Here is a 16,798-nt window from a genome sequence, read left to right as displayed (position 1 = left end):
TCAACTGAACATTTCATATGCTGTTGGTTTTGTTTTGTTTTGTTTTTGTTTTTTTTTTTTTTTTTTTTTTTTTTGGTTTTTCGAGGTAGGGTCTCACTTTAGCCCAGGGTAAACTGGAATTCACTATGGAGTCTTAGGGTGGCCTCGAACTTATGGCAATCTTCCTACCTCTGCCTCCCGAGTGCTGGGCTTAAAGGCGTGCCCCACCACGCCCGGCTTCATATGCTGTTTATTTGCAGTGCACAGTCAGTTTACAATATTGGTGTGTTTTTCAAGGCCAGGCCACCCTGTGGCATCACGGTATCTCTCCCTCTAGGCTACTCTAGCCCCTGCCACATTAGCCATGTCTGGACAGAAGCCGGGAAGACCAGCAGTTCTGTTGCTGCCAACAATCATCTTATGAAGGCATGATTTTCTTTCACACTCCAACATTTCACTTACATACACATGGTCTATTTATTTACATATATATATATACATACATACATACATATATATATATATATATATATATATATATATTTGCATTCCCTTCAAGTTCATGCAAACCCTGTGCATGGAGTGACAACGTTAATGCTCCTTCACCGACCCTGAAGGTCTCCACCCACTGTAGGATGAGGCCTATGCTAAACACTGAGAGTAACAACAACTGTAGACAACTGTGACAAGAATAAGGATATAATATTAAAGTCAATCAAACGATGTACAGTACTGTCATTATTCTGATACAGAATTTCTACACAGCAATATTGATACCGGTACAAACGGCAGGATGTTAGGCAACCCATTACAACAGACCTTCTGTTTACAAAGGAGGGTTTAAATTATAACAATACTGATTTTAAATAGTGCTATGCCAGATTAAAACCAACACTTTCTTCTCAAGTGACATTTTTTAGACTGTCTCTAGGCGACTTTTTTTACGTTTCACTAAAACAAACAAACAAACAAAAAAAAAAACATAGGTGATAGTCTGTTGGAAGAGAAGTCTTTCATTTAAGCAAAACCCCAAATCTAGAAGTGTGGACCAAATTAATTTAGCTTCCCATTAATTCTGCCCTCACACTAGTCAACCATCTACTGAAGCTCACTGGGCTAGATAGGGTTAGGAAAGTACCAGAAGCATTCCCAACCATTCCTCCCAAAGAGCAGTTTGGAATGTCTACTTCAACTGAAGTGCTCTTGTCATCGCAAGAACATCAAGCAGCCCCCTGAGTCTCATCAGAGATCAGAGAGTCTAGAGCCCCCACTTTGCAATGCTAAAGGGGAAGGAAGGGAGATAGATTAAAGTCAGGGAAGATTCTCTGAGGAATTAAGGATTCATTGTCTATAAAGTGGTGAAGGATGGGGGAGAAGTTATGAGAAAAAAATTGTTTCTGTAACAAAATATCAATTCTTATTCTCATTTTTGTGAAAATGAGTGAGATATCTGTATTTAAAAAAAAAAAAGCCAAGCAAAAAATACAAACAGAAAAATGAGAACTGATTCCATAATGCTTGGCACTTTATCTTTCTATCCAAAATAAAATCCCCTTTCAATAAGAAAAAAAAAAATCACTTCAGAATCAAAGATGAAAATGTTACTTAGAACAGTCAGGGAAGCATGAGCATTTCTTTGTGGCATATTCTTTTGTTTGGCACAAACCACAAGTGAGACTTGACAGACTTGACAGACATTGTGTGGCATTTCACATTTAAAGTTCCTACTTCAGAGTGATTACTTTCGGGTTAGACAAATAAACCGGTTAAAAGAAGTCCTTAAACAGGCCAGTCCTGGCAGACATGGGCAAGTGTGATGTGTCCTTCGCCCCCAAAATGGAACCTAGGAGAAAAAGAGGGGAAAAAAAAGTTTTAAAAATGTTTTGTGTATATCTGTGTATGTGCTATTCATTCATGCGTATGCAAGCATGTTTTTGATGGGGTACATTGTAAAGGCCAAAGGTTGACATAAAAGGTCTTTCTCCATCATTCTCCACCTAATTTATTGTTCAGGGCTAGCCAGATGGCCCTGGGGATCTCCTGCCTTGACCTCCCAAGTGCTGGGATTATAGGCAGGCTGCCATGCCCATCTGGTGTGCTGGAGAGGTCTGAATTAAGTCCTCATACTTGTGGTGACAAACACTTTCCCCACTGAACCATCACCTCAGGCCAGGAAAAGTTTTTAAGCAAATCAGATCATTCTGGAGATATCTTTGAATCACCACTAGTGTTTACTGAATTCTTAAAAGGAAATACACGCACATGCCACCCTTTCCCATCCTTATCACTGGCAAATTGTTCACTTCCACCCATGCCACAGAGGAGAAGCTGAGGCTCTGAGATTAGCAAACTGTCCAAGGTCACATCTGGATCTCAAAGTTGCAATTGCACCAGAGACACCAGGTCTTTTTATTTTCTGTTTTCTTTTCTCATTTTAGTTTCTTTTTTTTTTTAAGTTTTTAATTTTTTTATGAGTGAAAGAGAAAGAGAGAGAGAGAGAGAGAGAGAGAGAGAGAGAGAGAGAGAGAGAGCCAGAGTTTCTAGCCATTGCAATCAAACTCCAGACATGTGCACCAATCTTGTACAGCATGTGTAACCTTGCACACTTGTGTCTCCTTGTGGTCTGGCTTATGTGAGATCTGCCAAGTCAAACATGGGTCCTTAGGCTTTGCAGGCAAGCGCCCTAAGTGCTAAGCTATCTCTCTAGCTCTACATCAAGTCCTGCTACATCAAGTCCTCAAGAAGAGTGCAGTGTTTTGGGTATGACTGCATCTGCAGGTAGGACTATCTCGGGCCACACTTTTACATACAGCTCCCAGTTAAATCACGGGGGAAATTTTTTTAAAGGGCAGAAGAAAATCACAGGAAAGGCAAGCTCAATTTACACAAAGGGAACAAGCCAGATGCTGGCCCTGCCTGGCTGAGAAGGAGCAGCTTGCTTCATTCCCAGGGTCATTTTACAAGCCATGTCACCAGTGAAACTGGGTCGAGGAGGGACAACCAGCAACTAGCATGGTATTTCTTTGCAGAACACGTTCAAAATACATATGCTTTCTAGAACAAATAGAGTCATGAAATCATTTCCCCTCCCTGAGGAATGAGGCCTTCTTGTGAGCCTTATGGAAAAAGTCTAACCCTCAGCCAGGCATAGTGGCTCAGGAAGCAGGTTAGCCTGGTCTATTTAGCAAGTCTGTGTGTGTGGGAGGGAGAGGCGGGTCGGATTTTAACACTAGGCCTATAGGGCAGAGTGGCAGAGAGATGTGTACCTTCTGTTTCTTTATTAGATATCATCATTCTGGTGTATTTCTATTCTATTCCACCAAAAGAGGCCGCCCCACACCAATTATCTCTGCTTGTGAGAAAATATGAGACACATCTTCTAGATGCCATCATAACTTTCTTTATATGGTTAAAAAAAAAAAATCAGACTTCTGACAGTGACAGAACCATTCTGACCTGGCTTTTGTGTCAAATGAGAGGACGGACTTGGGAGAAGCTAAGAGTTCTACATAGTATCCTGCAAATCCATGCTCTCCTTCTTCTTACCTCCTTTTTCCTTCTTCTTCTCTTCCCCTTTCTTCATTCCTGCCTTCCCTGGAAGGGTCAGGGAGATGGTGCAAATCAATAACCACGAAGGGAAGAAATAGGAAAGCAACAGGAGGGTGCGGCTTATTATGCGGTCAATGGGCCGAGCGGGGCATATCGGGGCTACCCTAGTGCCCTTGTCTCCTTGGTACGTGGCTACTTCCAAGGGGCTAACTACGGTGTCTGCTCGTGGGATCCATGCAAATGTGTGTTCAGGATGGTTCTGTCACTGTGAGGGCCTTGCCCTTGTCAGAAAACCTACACCACAGCCCTTGGCTGATATGATATGGAGTGAAAGGCCCACCACCACAAACACGTCACAGCAAGTGGGTGTCACAGTACTAGCTTGGACGATTACAAGTGGGGAGCCTGAGAAGTGACCATCGGTGACCTTTGCAGTTGATTCTGACCAGGCGACTTTGCCAGTCTCCTTTGCATCATGCCTAAAGTTCAGCATAGGCCATTGGTTCCTCACCAGGGGTAATTCTGCCCACAGGGGACATGTGGCAATACCTAGACAGTGGGTTGCCACAGTGAAGGTGGGGTATACACTTCACAGAGAAAAATAAAAAGCTACTAAACAGCCTAAGAGTTCAGCCCCTGCCGACAAAGAGTAAACTAGTCCCAAATGAGCATGGAGCTGAGGTGGAGCATGGCTCACAGCAGGCAGCAACTTCCAAGGAAGTGAGTGCCAAGAAAGAGAAGGTAGGCACTGTGTCACATGTGGACCACCTAGAATGTTCCAAGCCTGAGTTCATCAATGCTGCCCCTCACCAGTGCTACCCATCTCACCAGTGCTGCCGTCACCAGGCCAGATTCTTGGTACCAAAAAGGAGAGGCCCTGGCTGTCTTGGGCTGACATGGCAGACAACCAAGTGAGATAGTTTCTGGCTACTTGGAAGCACACTTATGGTGGCCACTTCATGCTTCACACATCATGATGCCGTGCCGATGATACTGCTAAGCTACCAGAACCTTAGAGACAGCAGAAAGGGAAACATACTGTCTGCCTGCCCTGGAAAGGCTCACAAGGGCACAGTGTATGAACATGACTCCAAATCTCAGGTCAGGCTCTGATTTGGAGAACAGTGAAGGGGACTCCACTGGAGGTGACGTGAGATGCCTAAGTGAAGTCACCCAGATAGGAAGGACAAATGAATGCTCATTCTCATTTTCTCATAGATTAAAAAAATGTTTTTTTTTTTTTTTTTTTGAGAGCGACAGATAGAGAAAGAGTTAGATAGAGAGAGAATGGGTGAGCCAGGGCCTCCAGCCACTGCAAAGGCACTCCAGACACATGCACCCCTGGCTAACGTAGGTTCTGGGGAATTGAGCCTCGAACCGGGGTTCTTAGGCTTCACAGGCAAGTGCTTAACCATGAAGCCATCTCTCCAGCCCTCTGTTTTATTTTATTTTATTTTTTAATTATTTATTTATTTATTTGAGAGCGACAGACACAGAGAGAAGGACAGATAGAGGGAGAGAGAGAGAATGGGCGCGCCAGGGCTTCCAGCCTCTGCAAACGAACTCCAGACGCATGCGCCCCCTTGTGCATCTGGCTAACATGGGACCTGGGGAACCGAGCCTCGAACCGGGGTCCTTAGGCTTCACAGGCAAGCACTTAACCGCTAAGCCATCTCTCCAGCCTTTATTTTATTTTTTGAGGTAGGGTCTTGGTACTGCCCAGGCTGACTTTGAATTCACTATGGAATCTCAGGGTGGCCTCGAACTCACAGCAATCCTCCTACTTCTGCCTCCCCAGTGCTGGGATTAAACACATACACCACCATGCCCAGCTCCTCATTTGGTTTTTTGAGGTAGATCCTTGCTCTAACCCAGGCTGCCCTGGGATTCACTATGTAGTGTCAGGGTGGCCTTGAACTCACAACAGACCTCCTATCTCTGCTTCCTGAGGGCTGGCATTAAAGGTATGCGCAAACATGCCTGGCCCTCCTAGATTTTCATTTTCCCCTTTTACTAACTTCTGACTCTCTGACATCTGACTGTGGCACTTATGAGCATTCAGCATGGAATCTACGATATAAGAGACATTCAAAAAGGGGCTGGGGAGACGGCTCAGTCAGCGGAGTGCTTATCTCACAAGCCTGAGAACCTGAGTTTGATCCCCAGCACCCACATAAAATGCCAGGCATGACAACGTGTCCTCATAATCCCAGCCTTGGGGAGGTGAAGTCAGGCAGATCCCTGGGGCTCATTGGCTAGTCAGTCTAGCCTAAGTAATAAGTTCCAGGGCAATGAGAAACGCTGTCTCAAAAAGAGGTGGACAGGGGCTGGAGAGATGGCTTAGCAGTTAAGCGCTTGCCTGTGAAGCCTAAGGACCCCGGTTTGAGGCTCGATTTCCCAGGTCCCACGTTAGCCAGATGCACAAGGGGGCGCACGCGTCTGGAGTTCGTTTGCAGTGGCTGGAAGCCCTGGCGCGCCCATTCTCTCTCTCTCCCTCTATCTCTTTCTCTCTATGTCTGTCGCTCTCAAATAAATAAAAAAATAATGAACAAAAAAAAAATTTAGAAAAAAAAAAAAGGTGGACAGTCTTCCTGAAATTAACACCCACCATTGTCCTCCGGCCTCCAAGCACACACCTACATGTGTGCATGTGCACCCATGTACACATGAGGACGTGCTGTCACATGAGCATACACATATGTGCATTGTTTTTAAAAAAGAGAGACGCTGAAGAAACCTTCATGAAAGGCCCGATGCCTCTGCTTCATACCTCTGGTACAGCCTTTGAGCGCTTCCCTGGCAGACAGTGGTTTTGTCGCAGGGCTTCAGGTAGCATCCCTCTACCACTGAAGCTGCAGAAGCAGAGCAGATGTCACACAAACCCAAGGTGCGGTCTCTGTGAGAGCCAAGACCTTGCTATACCATAGCGAGCTCACAAGCTCATCTGCCTTGGAGAATTAATTGTTCCTGAAAATCTTTGTGTTCTTTTTCTTACTCAGGATACAAAACAGTCTGAACATCAAGCCAAATCTGCCTCCTCTAGGACCTTAACATGTGGGTGAAGAGCATTACAGATCCCTTCGTGCTGGAGCGCTACCTTTCCTTATTCAAACCAGAGCCTCTTTCGAGATTCTGTGTTTCTCCCTTCACACACCCCCAGGTCACGGCAATTTCCTTCCTCTGCTTCCATTGGGAAGCTCCAGGGGGGCTATGAGCACAAGTTCAGGTGACATCCACTCAGGGGACGCGTGTCTTCTCCTCGATGGACCCATTGTGTCCACAAACAAACTGAGTGAAAAGATGTTTCCAGAAGGTGCGTCTCCTTATACATGGTAGCTGCTTGAAAATCAGTAGAACCTTCAATCGGGTTTCTTGCAGTGTGAAATCCCAAGCAACAAATTCTAAACTTACCAAGGAAGAACATCAAGCCCTCTCAGGAGGCAACATGATTCCTCCTCATATGCAGAACGTTTGAAAAGAGTGAGCGGCATTTCTAAAAGAGAAACGCGAAGCTGGCCCTGGTGGTGCAGGCCTGTAATCCCAGCTTCTTGGGAGGCTGAGACAAACCTGGAAAACTTAATGGGATCCTCCCTGCCTCAGAATTGAAAGACAGCTGTTGGGGTGGGGGGTGTGGAGGATGCCTCAGGGATAGACACTTGTCTGATAAGGTTTGAGGCATTGGTTTCAATCCCCAGTAAAAAAGAAGGAAAGGGAAGGGAAGGAAAGGAGGAGAGAGAAAAGTTGTTAGAAGGCACCATATTTCTTCCTGGTGACATTCTCTGCCAACTTGAATGTGGAGCCACAGCTATGATACCACCTCAACAGACCAATGCAGCTCCTGATAACCAAAACGGGGAATGAGAAAGCCATCACATTGTGCTTCCTTCTAATTGTCTTTTATTAACTTCCAAGCTATATATTACATTTTAGTTTCACTAAAAATATCTAAGTTTACAAATATCCAAATTTCAAGGGTTTAAAGGGTTATATTCTGAACTTATGTTTTTGTCACAGGCTGGTTTCAAAATGGAAACCACTAATAATTTTTTAAATCTTCAAAAATTTTAAGCAAATAAGATGGAGGTTTTATAATTTTTTCCTTCAGAAAAGGGAAATGCACAGGTTAATTTTACTGTGAAGAAGATTGTAGTGAGGTGGTAACACACACCTATAATTGTAATTCCAACACTCAAGAGATGGAGGCAGAGGAATTGAGATTTACACAAAGCAAGAACCAGTAGAAAGAGAGGGTAATGGGAAGGGAAGAGAGAAGAAAACCAAGTGGAGAGGAACTAGAGGATAATTCAGTGGTAGAACACTTGTCTAGCAAGGGTAAGGCCCTGGTTCCAACCCCAGTACAGAAAAATAAAAATGAAAAGCAGAGCAAAATTTAAAGATAAGATTAGAGGATTCTCAAAAGGGCCCTAACTGAAACTAAGGAAAATTGGCAAAACAAGCAAGGGTGCTGTTTTCCTGATGAACCGGATACCAGCACAAGGGGGAAGGAGATCAACACAGAGAAAAATCAACGCCTACCAAATCAGAGAGCCAGAGCCTCAGAGGCCCCCAACACCTCAGCACTGAAGCAGACAAAAAATGAACCCAACACGGCTCAGGGAAATTTTGTGGAAGAGGGGGCAGAAAGAATGTCAGAGCCACATGTTGGGTTATGATACACAGAAACATTTATCATACCAATAACTGTGGGCTAACCCCACAATGCATGACCCATATACCTCAACAAGGAGGGGCCAATGGGGAGGGGGTAGGTCATGGATGAGCCTAATAATGGTACCAAACTGCCTGTACTTGCAGAATAGAAAACTAATAAAACTTTTTTTTAAAAAAGATTAGAGGATTATAGTTGTTTAAAGTGGGAAAAAGCATAAGATAATAAGCAAGAAAAAATGTAAAGTATTCATTATATTAATCAAAACAGAAAACCTGACATAAAGCCTTGGTTTTTAGTGCTTCCCATTATTTGATCATGAAAAACATAATCTATTAAAAATAGAATATGACTGCTAAAAGAAATTGAAATCTGTGATGTTTAAAACAGTGTTTCCTACAGGCATAACTTAGTCATTCACTGTTAAAAATGAATAGTTGTTAAAACTAGTATTTGCCTACAAATGTGTTTTGAAAATGTTCTTTTATACACAAATTTATGTATTTGTAGTCTGGCTGTTTTATACCATGTTTGAAGTACATAATATAAAGTAAAAAGAAACCTGGGCATGGTGGCATGCGCCTTTAATCCCAGCACTTGGGAAGCAGAGGTAGGAGGATTGCCATGAGTTCAAGGCCACCCTGAGACTACAAAGTGAATTCCAGGTCAGCCTGAGCTAGAGTGAAACCCTACCTCAACAAGCCAAAATAATAATAATATAAAAAGAAGCTATACAATTTTTAAATGACTGAGTGTAAGCTCTACAAGTCAACAGATGAATCTGAAGTAAACAGTGGGCCAACCCCAGAGGCTGCATTCATTTGCCAGATACTATTCACCTCACTTGCTTCATTTGCCAAACAGACACACTTAAGTGGCTGTTGACTGCCCTAAACTGAAGTGGAAGCAGGAATGTTCTCTATCTGCCACATTCTAACCATCTGCTAAGAAGCCTGTAACCTGCAAAGTAGAACTGAATACAGCACTGTTGTCATAAGTCTAAATTTGTAAACACTTTTTTACTTGACTTTTCTCAAAAGAGACTATAGCTGTTAGAAGCTCCAGAGAGCCAGAATTTTCCAGAATAAATTAATCCCACCTGTAACAAGTAGCAACTGCATCATTTACTCTTTATTTTTATTTATTTATTTATTTATTTTGATTTTTTGAGGTAGGGTCTCACTCTACCCAGGCTGACCTGGAATTCACTATGTAGTCTCAGGGTGGCCTCGAACTCACAGCGATCCTCCTACCTCTGCCTCCCAAGTGCTGGGATTAAAGGCATGCGCCACCACGCCCGGCTACTCTTTATTTTTATTTATTTGCAAGCCAGGGGGTGGGGGGGGGATATGGAAAAGAGAGAGACACAGAAAGGGTGGGTGTACCAGAACCTCTTGCCACTGCAAACAAACTTCAAATACATGTGCCATATAGTGTGTCTGGCTTTATGTGGGTACTGGGGGAATTGAGCCTGGGCTGGCAGGTTTGCAAGTAGTTTTATCAGCTGAGTCATCTCCTCAGTCCTCCAGTATCTACTCTTAAAATGACCTTTGAAAATATATTTTCAGAGCCGGGTGTGGTGACGCACGCCTTTAATCCCAGCACTCGGGAGGCAGAGGTAGGAGGATTGCCATGAGTTCAAGGCCACCCTGAGATGACAGAGTTAATTCCAGGTCAGCCTGGACCAGAGTGAGACCCTACCTCGAAAAACAAAAAACAAGAAACAAAACAAAACAAAAAAATATATATATATATTTTCAGAATAGCAACAAAAGAACATGGGAAGTTATGAGGGTGAGATCTGGAAATTTATTTCACGTGGACATCTAAGTGGGAACAAAGTAAAAACAACTCAAACCTTGCCTTGTAGTTCTTCTGTCATTTGATCTCATCATTTTCCTGTGAAAACCACCATCTGTTACTTAAAGATTCCTTATTAGACCTGTGATATTAAAAGGAAAAAAAAAAAAAAGCTGCAAGGGAGCTGGAGGGATGGCTCTGCAGTTAAAGGCACTCATTTACAAAACCTGATGGCCTGAAGTTCAATTCCCAGTGTTCCCCATGCAAAGCCAGATGCACAAAGCGGTGTATAAGTCTGGAGTTTGTCTGCAGTGGCAAGAGGCTCTGGCATGCCCATTCTCTCTCTCTCTCTCTCTCTCTCTTGCTCACTCTCTCCTTGTAAATAAATAAATAATCATAAAAACAAAAAGTTAATAAAGGACAGCTGATTTCTTAAAAATATCTATAAAGCTATTACTAGGTTTTTGAGAGAAGATGACTTTTGCTCACTTTTCAAATTGACAGCTCACCAGACATGAACTTGAAGTTATCTAGGAGAAGGAGAAATAAATTTGGTTGTTTTTTAAAAGTACATCAGATTTGGAAAAACAACAAACATAAGCAGGGGTTAGATTCAGAACCTGTCCTGTCACCACTCAGACCAGGGCGCATCTTATCTCTGTGATCAGTTTCAGGCAGACTGAAATTGCTGAAATTCACACAGCTGCTTTCACTGGGAGAGAGGAACCTGGTAACCATGGCCACCCAGGAAAGAAGCAGGAAGAAGTGAAAGTTGTGTGCATTCTAACAGCCTGTGTGATCTCAACAGAGGGTCACTGTTGTATGTAGTGTGTAACAGAAAGAAAAAAAAAAAGGTGCATCACAGGCGTGAGGTATGAGATTTACATGCACAACATGGTAGTATGCACTGTCTGGTATATCCATGCACTTAACAAATGACACTGTTAATTGTTTACACAAAAAAGCCACTTTTTGGGCTGGAGAGGTGGCTTAGCAATTAAGGTGCTTGCCTGTGAAGCCTAAGGACACAGGTTCGATTCTCCAGGTCCCATGTTAGCCAAATGCCCAATGGTGGCACATGCATCTGGAGTTCCTTTGCAGTGGCTAGAGGCCCTGGCACGCCCATTCTCTCTCTTCCTCTCTCTGTCTCTAATCAATAAATAAAAAAAAAATAATTTTTTAAAGCCACTTTTCATTTGCTGTTTACACACACACACTAGGCTCTAGTGTCCAAGGCATGAGAAAAAAGTTAGGCTAACACTCCATTAACTTCCTCTCCTTAGGGACAATGACTTCAGTCTAAAAGATGGCTCACATACAGTAAGGATGATGTAGAAACTGTGTTTATCAAAGGCTGGCATCACGTGCTGCCAGAGAGTTTGGCATTCACACAGGTGACTAACAATTTAAAACCTTTTTCTGTCGTAAAATGTCCAAAGCTGGGCTGGGTGTGGAGTTTAGTTGGTAGAGTCCTTTCATAGCAGGAGCAAAGCTGTGGGTTCAACCCAGGTATGGTGGCGCACAGCTGTAACCCCAGCACTCAAGGGGTAGAGGCAGAAGTTTAAGGTCATCCTTGGCTACATGAGGTGTAGAAGCCAGCCTGTGCTACATACAGCCTAACTGAGAACAGCAGGCAACCACGAATCCGAGGTGTACGTCACGTTTAAAACTGCCAGCGCAGCCTTGCACAGGAAAACCACAGCTAGATTGTCTTCAATGCAACGGGAAGTGTTTTGCAAGGCAACCAGGAAAGCCAGCCATGAATGTAGCCTTCAGACAGGCCCCATCAACCGGAATCTGTGTTGCCCTCACAGAGCCAACCCTCACCAACGGGCCACCAAAGTGCACTTCCGGCTGTGAATTCTGAAAAGGTCAATATGAGAAGTGTTTTCTGGGACTGTTGGAATACAGGTGGAATACAAGATGGCTGGCTCCATTATAGCTTTAAAGCCCAAGTCATGGGTGAAAAGAAAAGGCAGAAAGATGGAATTTAGTTTGCTTTAAAAAATGTTCACCCGATTTTCAAATGAGAGTGCAGAGAGCAGAGACACTGGGTTCTGTACACAGCTATCCGGTCTGGGTCTCTTCTGGCTGCCTCTGGACCAAACTTTCCTGATGGACAGAGGTGGGAACTGTCAGAAGAGGGTGCTAACTGGTACCCCTGGGAACTTGGCTGAGGCCACACTCTGTTTAAAAGTTTTCAAAGTGGAGAACACCATAGCTCTACACACTTCTCGGGTCCCTTCTGTGACCCTTATCCACTTACTGATACTCTGTATATGCACTGACCTTACAGTTCAGACTGTAACCCCTAGGTACAGAGTCTCTACTGTCCAGTCCAATCCTGTGGGCCTGTGGACATATCACTCGTCATAAGTTCTGAAGGTCATTGTGAGACTGACCCACTCAGTGATCAAGCTGGAAAATGAAATGCCATGAATCTCTACACTCATGAAAAGAATGTATTCCACACGCACAGAAGCAAGTATGTCATTTTTAATCTGGGCATGGTGACACATGCCTGTATCCCCAGCACTTGGGAGGTGGAGGCAGGAGAATCGGGAGTTCAAGGCCAGCTTCTGCTATATAGCAAGTTCAAGGCTAGCTTAGGTTAATGAGCCTATGTCTCACAAGAGTCAGTAAATAAATGTATAAATACATAAATGTACAAATAATAGAACTTTTAAGTTAAGATATTAATTGTGTTATTGGTGATTTTCTGAAAACAAAGCAAAACCTAGAACTTCTGCCTGATCAGCTTGTCTTTTGAGGGATGTCTTTGCTCAGGTTTTGTGCTACTACGTGACATCCATTTTGTCCTAAATGATGCTAGGTAAATTCCGCTTCTAGGAATTATTTTGATAAAATGCTTCTCGTCCCATGAGGAGCATTAATATGTAACAAATGATGGATGGAATGAGGATACAAGTCTTGGAAATGGAAGGGGAGAGAATAGGGGCTTTTTCCTCTCTCTCTCTCTCTGCCATTAGAGAACCACCGGGGGAGTCCCAGGGCAGACACTCACTTTCCGAGTCAGCGGGTGGCAGGTATCGCCCACCTTCCCCATGGGCGTGCAGATCCGTATGCTCTTAACCCAGATACTGACGGCACAGCACATGCCTCCGCCACACTGCGAATCCTTGTCGCAGGCCTGAAATGAAATAAGCAAACACATTATAAATACAGATTGCAGGAGCAACTTGGGCTAGGGAAATCTAAAATGAATGCTGGGGGGAAAAATGTTCTTTAGCTAATTAAGTGTATGATTTTAATAGGAGACCTATGAGCTTCATTGGCTTGCACACATCTATAGGAAAACTTGGCCAGAATTTTTTGAGGTTTTTCAAAAGTAGACTTAATAATAGTACCTGCAGGATGAAAACACAAGAGGGAAAGAAACATTCCTCCTCTCTTTTTCCAGTGCTTTATGGCCGAATTGGCTTTGAAGTTGAAGAGGGAGCCCACATTCGTCACCTACACTATGCATGGCCATTAGGAACTACATAAATTGAATCACGGGATTTTATGACTATTAGCTACAGAACATATTGCCCTAATTTTGAAAAGAGATTTAAACAGTCTGCAAGTCTGGCACAAAGCACTCCAGACCTATGAAGGTGCTGATGTGAACTGGAGAAGTGTTCGTTTTCCCTTCCAACTATTTGCATTCTGCTTCATGAGACCTGTGGGTCTCATACCACTAACTTGATTTTCACTATTTTCTTTGCCCCAGGTCCCCCCTACCCCCCCCCCCAAAAAAAAAAGACAGAGAACGGAATCTTACAGGATGGAAATCAGCAGGTCAAAGCTTTCACCCTGAGCCTCTCTTCTTTGTGCATGTGACTTGGGAAGGAAATGGCTGGCTTAGGGGAGCAGGAGGGGACACTCCAACCTCAGCAGAACTACCTAGCTTATCAGATTCGCCAGGTGAGCCACAGCCAGGCCCCAAGCCACCCCCACCCCCACCCTCACCACAACTGTGAATGTGAAGACGCAAGGTCGAAGAATCCACCACGGGGAACTTTCCATGCACCAATAAATAGTGAAGACTAAATTTATTTGCATGCAAATGGATCTTATGAATGAATGATTTCTCTTTCCTAGAGCCAAGAAAAAATGGGATTCATTGTTTAAACAGCTATAATAACCTATTTGCTTGGTTTAGTCACTAAATTTCCACACACACAAAATTAAATAGGCACTTATTGGAAACAACTAAAATGGCCCTTCAAAGATTTTAGGTGTGGAGACTGCCATCACTTCTGTACATATAACTTTATGGACACATTCTCAGTACTATTTTTTTTAAAGTGACCAAGCTAACTGTCTTGCTTTAGAGTTGGTTTAATTCCCCCATTAGAAGTTTCTCCCTTCTCTTTAGAACAAGTAGCAGCCAAAGCTCCCATTTTTCATTGCAGGTGGTTTGGATTTTATGGACCAACATTTCAACATTTTCATCTTCCAATTTTTATCCATACAGCAGAAATGATGCAAATGTGACCATCACAATCCATAGATGAGACAGCCACTTAACCATCTCCTCCAGTATGGTTTTACCAAATCTATCAAACATTTAAATCAGTTTTGTAATATCCATATGTTATACAAAAAGGGAATGTTTCAGGTGGATGTTTCAGCTAGTATGTTACTTCAACAGATGTAAGTCACTCTGAATTCTGAAGCCCCATCAGCTCTTTTTATCAGACAATAAACATCATCTAGCCAAAATCTTTTAAAATTCACTCAGTCACTTAGATAATGTCTCATGCACAATATATCTAGACAAGTCACTGAATCCAGATGGTTCCTTTCAGGGAGACATGACTACATTTTATTGCCATGTTGCTTTAGAGAAATAAAAAAAATGGATTAAAATATTCTTTTGGTAAAACTAACCTCACAACAAAAACAATAGCAGCCCTCACAATTATATCACAAGCCCAGCACATAAACATGCAATGTGATAAAATTTCATTTTGTAATAAAAAGCTTCAGTCCTTGGAAAATTTACAAAGAATTGCATACGTTTATATCTTTTTAATTAGACAACTGTTTCCTAATGCCCTATGTCCTGAACCCATTGAACATCCATTCAAACAGTGCTGTCCTGTGAATGGAACAAAAGGATACTTGCATGGTAAAGGAACCTTGGGCTCAGAGGATTAGGAAACATTTCAAATGAGCCAGCAGGGGAAGGAGGAGAAAACCACTCAAACATGTTTCAATTCTCAAGTTTTAGAAAGACCTATAGAAAGTTTTATGCGGACACATGGGCTGGCTACTGTTGAAGCTATACAGATAATTTTCAGAAGCCCATACTCTAAAAAACACCATAAAGCACAGAAGCAAACATCTAGTAGGTAAGACCAAATGCCATCATAGCCCAAGAGTCTTCAAAATGTTATTAAGGAATGGAATACCAAGACCATCAGCTTCATTTTTTCAATGACATTTTCTCTGAGTTGAATGTTGTTACATTTATCCATATGCCATCCTTTCAAATACAAACGTTATATCAAAATCCTGTAATGTTCTCTTAAACAAATGCATTTTGTGAAGGGAAATGTGTTAGCACTTAAAAACAACACTAAATACTACAGTTTCTGCGTGGCTTTGTGTACACTAGATTTTCAAATTTCGTACTCCAAACTCATTCCTCAGATACACACAAAGAACACTGTGGGGCTGGGAAAGAAGTGGTGGGATAGCTGTTTCCAAAGCCTTCTGTGAGTTTAAATAGCCTCTAGTGGGGTGCTGACTCCATCTTTAAGCTCTGGAGGTGGTTATTAGACATTGAAATTGAACATTTGCAAACCACTACAAGAACCTCAAGATGACGACAGGAAAAGAAAGGAAAAAAAAAAAAAAAGAAAGAAAGAAAGAAAGAAAGAGAAGAGAAGAGGAAAAGAGAGAGGGGAGGAGAGAAGAAGAGTGGATAGAGAAGATAGAAAAGGAAAAGAAAGGTACTCTGAACCCCAGTAAGAGGAGCCTCAGATTGCTTTCCAAGGCTGGGGCATGGCCCTCACCCAGGTTATTTCAAAGGCTGTGCAGGGAACACATTGCTTGAACAGGCTTAAGAGCCTGGGGACTTGGGCGCAGGACTTGCTCCTCTGCGTTCCAGTGAGTAGGGGAATCAGATTTTTAAAGCCCAGGGCTTTCGAATCTTGAAAGAGAACTTCTGTATTGAGAAAGAAACTTGCTTGAGCTAAATGGACCACAAGAGAAAACGCAGGACGGGGGAGAAGTCCCTGGGAACAGCCGGTAAATCTCCTGTGCAATTTCACGGCTCGCGGGCAACCTGCCATCAGCTGCTTTTGGGACCCTTTCCCAAGTCGCCCAAGGACGATGGAGGCAGGTGCCGGCGGCCCTGGGGACCACCTTCCCGTTGTCCTGGCATCTCCGGGGCGCATCCCTCCCGACAGGTGCGCTGGGCCGCTTACCCCGGTAATGACGGCGGCGTCCCCCGCGGGCGGCGACAGCAGCAGCAGCAGGAGCAGCAGCGGGGCGCAGCGCGGGCTCCTCATGACCCCGGGGACCCGGCGGCTGTTGGGGTGCTGGGGACGGTTGCGGGGCGCGGGCCGGCTGCGCGGCGGAGCTGGGGGGACGGCGGTTATAAAGGCAGGCGAACCCCGGCGTGACTCACGGGCGGCCGGCAGCACGCGGGCGCACACCCCGCGCCCCACGCGCACGTGTCCCGCGCCCCCGCCCCGCGCGCCACGCAGGCAGCGCCCCCCGCGGAGCGCCCCGCTCCGCGGCATCCGTGGCTTTGTGGTCTCCGGAAAGCTCGTTGGCTGCCCTGGT

At 43.9% G+C, this 16,798-nt stretch overlaps 1 protein-coding gene across 2 annotated transcripts; it reads right to left on the bottom strand.

The window, feature by feature from the left end:
* Nucleotides 1-1,540: 1,540 nt before the first annotated feature.
* Nucleotides 1,541-16,521, bottom strand: Prok2 (prokineticin 2). 2 transcript variants are annotated; one of them, XM_004651509.2, is made up of 3 exons: nt 16,438-16,521; nt 13,023-13,148; nt 1,541-1,822 (listed from the first exon to the last, which is right to left on the bottom strand). In XM_004651509.2, exons 1-3 carry the CDS (start codon nt 16,519-16,521, stop codon nt 1,718-1,720), a joined length of 315 nt encoding a protein of 104 aa, XP_004651566.2. In that variant the 3' UTR covers nt 1,541-1,717. The 2 variants fall into 2 exon arrangements, with proteins under 2 accessions (XP_004651566.2, XP_004651567.2); XM_004651510.2 differs by lacking the exon at nt 13,023-13,148.
* Nucleotides 16,522-16,798: the final 277 nt, after the last annotated feature.

The sequence above is a fragment of the Jaculus jaculus genome, chromosome 14 (assembly GCF_020740685.1).
Source record: "Jaculus jaculus isolate mJacJac1 chromosome 14, mJacJac1.mat.Y.cur, whole genome shotgun sequence".
Lineage (NCBI taxonomy): Eukaryota > Metazoa > Chordata > Mammalia > Rodentia > Dipodidae > Jaculus > Jaculus jaculus.
This window is presented reverse-complemented; position numbering and strand designations above follow the sequence as displayed.

What these genes read in the sequence shown, in the direction of transcription:
- Prok2 (XM_004651509.2), bottom strand. Translation starts at nt 16,521, where the DNA reads ATGAGGAGCCCGCGCTGCGCCCCGCTGCTGCTCCTGCTGCTGCTGCTG. An exon ending in ACGCCGCCGTCATTACCGGG is followed by an intron (nt 13,149 to 16,437) that starts GTAAGCGGCCCA and finishes ATTTCATTTCAG; the next exon opens with GCCTGCGACAAGGATTCGCA. An exon ending in GCCACCCGCTGACTCGGAAA is followed by an intron (nt 1,823 to 13,022) that starts GTGAGTGTCTGC and finishes TTTTTCTCCTAG; the next exon opens with GTTCCATTTTGGGGGCGAAG.